General features: G+C 65.7%; 1 protein-coding gene across 1 annotated transcript in view; it reads right to left on the reverse strand.

Annotated features, from left to right (window-relative positions):
- LOC102033747 (nck-associated protein 1-like) overlaps window positions 1-957 on the reverse strand; it is a gene marked incomplete at its 3' end in the record, with an annotated part of 9,975 nt that overhangs the window by 3,375 nt on the left and 5,643 nt on the right. The window contains exons 5-6 of the mRNA XM_031065700.1: window positions 649-812; window positions 179-310 (exon numbers count right to left, since the gene is read on the reverse strand). Of these exons, the coding sequence (XP_030921560.1) occupies window positions 179-310; window positions 649-812 (296 nt within the window). The remainder of the gene's footprint in view (window positions 1-178; window positions 311-648; window positions 813-957) is intronic.

A 957-nucleotide genomic window follows, 5' to 3' on the forward strand; every position in this document is an offset into this window, starting at 1 on the left:
TCCCCAGCATGTCCCCAGTGTGTCCCCAGTGTGTCCCCTCAGCCCCACGTGTCCCCTCAGCCCCATGTGTCCCCAGCATGTCCCCTGCATGTCCCCTCGGCCCCATGTGTCCCCAGCGTGTCCCTCGTGTGTCCCCTCGGCCCCACGTGTCCCCGGCGTGTCCCCAGCGTGTCCCCACTTGGTCAGACGCGTCTCCAGGTGGCTGCTCAGGTACTCGGCCGGTGTCACCGTGTGACCGAAGACAGTGAAGTTGGGGACGTGGTTGAGGCTCAGGGACAGCTCGGCCAGGGTCAGGTGCAGCTTGTCCATGCTGGGGGACAGTCACAGGGTGACCCCGTGGGGACAATCTGGGTCCCATCAGGACAATCACACCATGTCCCCACGCCACACCCAAGCTCTAGTGGCTTCAGGTGAACCCCTGAAGACCCCAAAGGCCACCAAACCCCCAGAAGTTCTGAAGACCCCAAATGCCACCAAAACCCCAAAGGCCACCAAGAGCCCAAAGGTCCTGAAGTCCCCAAAAGCCACGGAGCCCCCAGAGGTTCTGGAACCCCCAAAAGCCACTGAGCTCCCAGAGGTTCTGGAGGCCACCAAAGTCCCCAGAACCGTGACCCCGTGAGGACAATCCCTCCCCCGGGTGGCTCTCACTTGGTGGTCAGGGTCCGGTCCCGCCGCTGGCTCTCTGTCCCCGGTTTGTCCCTTTGGGGGTCCCCCTTGCGGGGCGGCTGCTTCGGGGTTTTCTTGACGCGGGCTCTGCTGATGGTGGCTGCACAGTGCTTGGGCAGGAGCTGCGGGGCAGGGACAGGGTCGTGGGGACATGGGGGCACGGGGACACGGGGACAGGGTCATGGGGACACGGGGACATGGGGACATGAGGACACCCCAAACGGGGCCACCATGGCCACAGGCCACCATCCCCCGGGGCTGGGTCGGGGGGGCCCCGCCAGGGTTGGCCCC

The sequence above is a fragment of the Geospiza fortis genome, unplaced genomic scaffold, assembly GCF_000277835.1.
Source record: "Geospiza fortis unplaced genomic scaffold, GeoFor_1.0 scaffold1719, whole genome shotgun sequence".
Taxonomy (NCBI): domain Eukaryota; kingdom Metazoa; phylum Chordata; class Aves; order Passeriformes; family Thraupidae; genus Geospiza; species Geospiza fortis.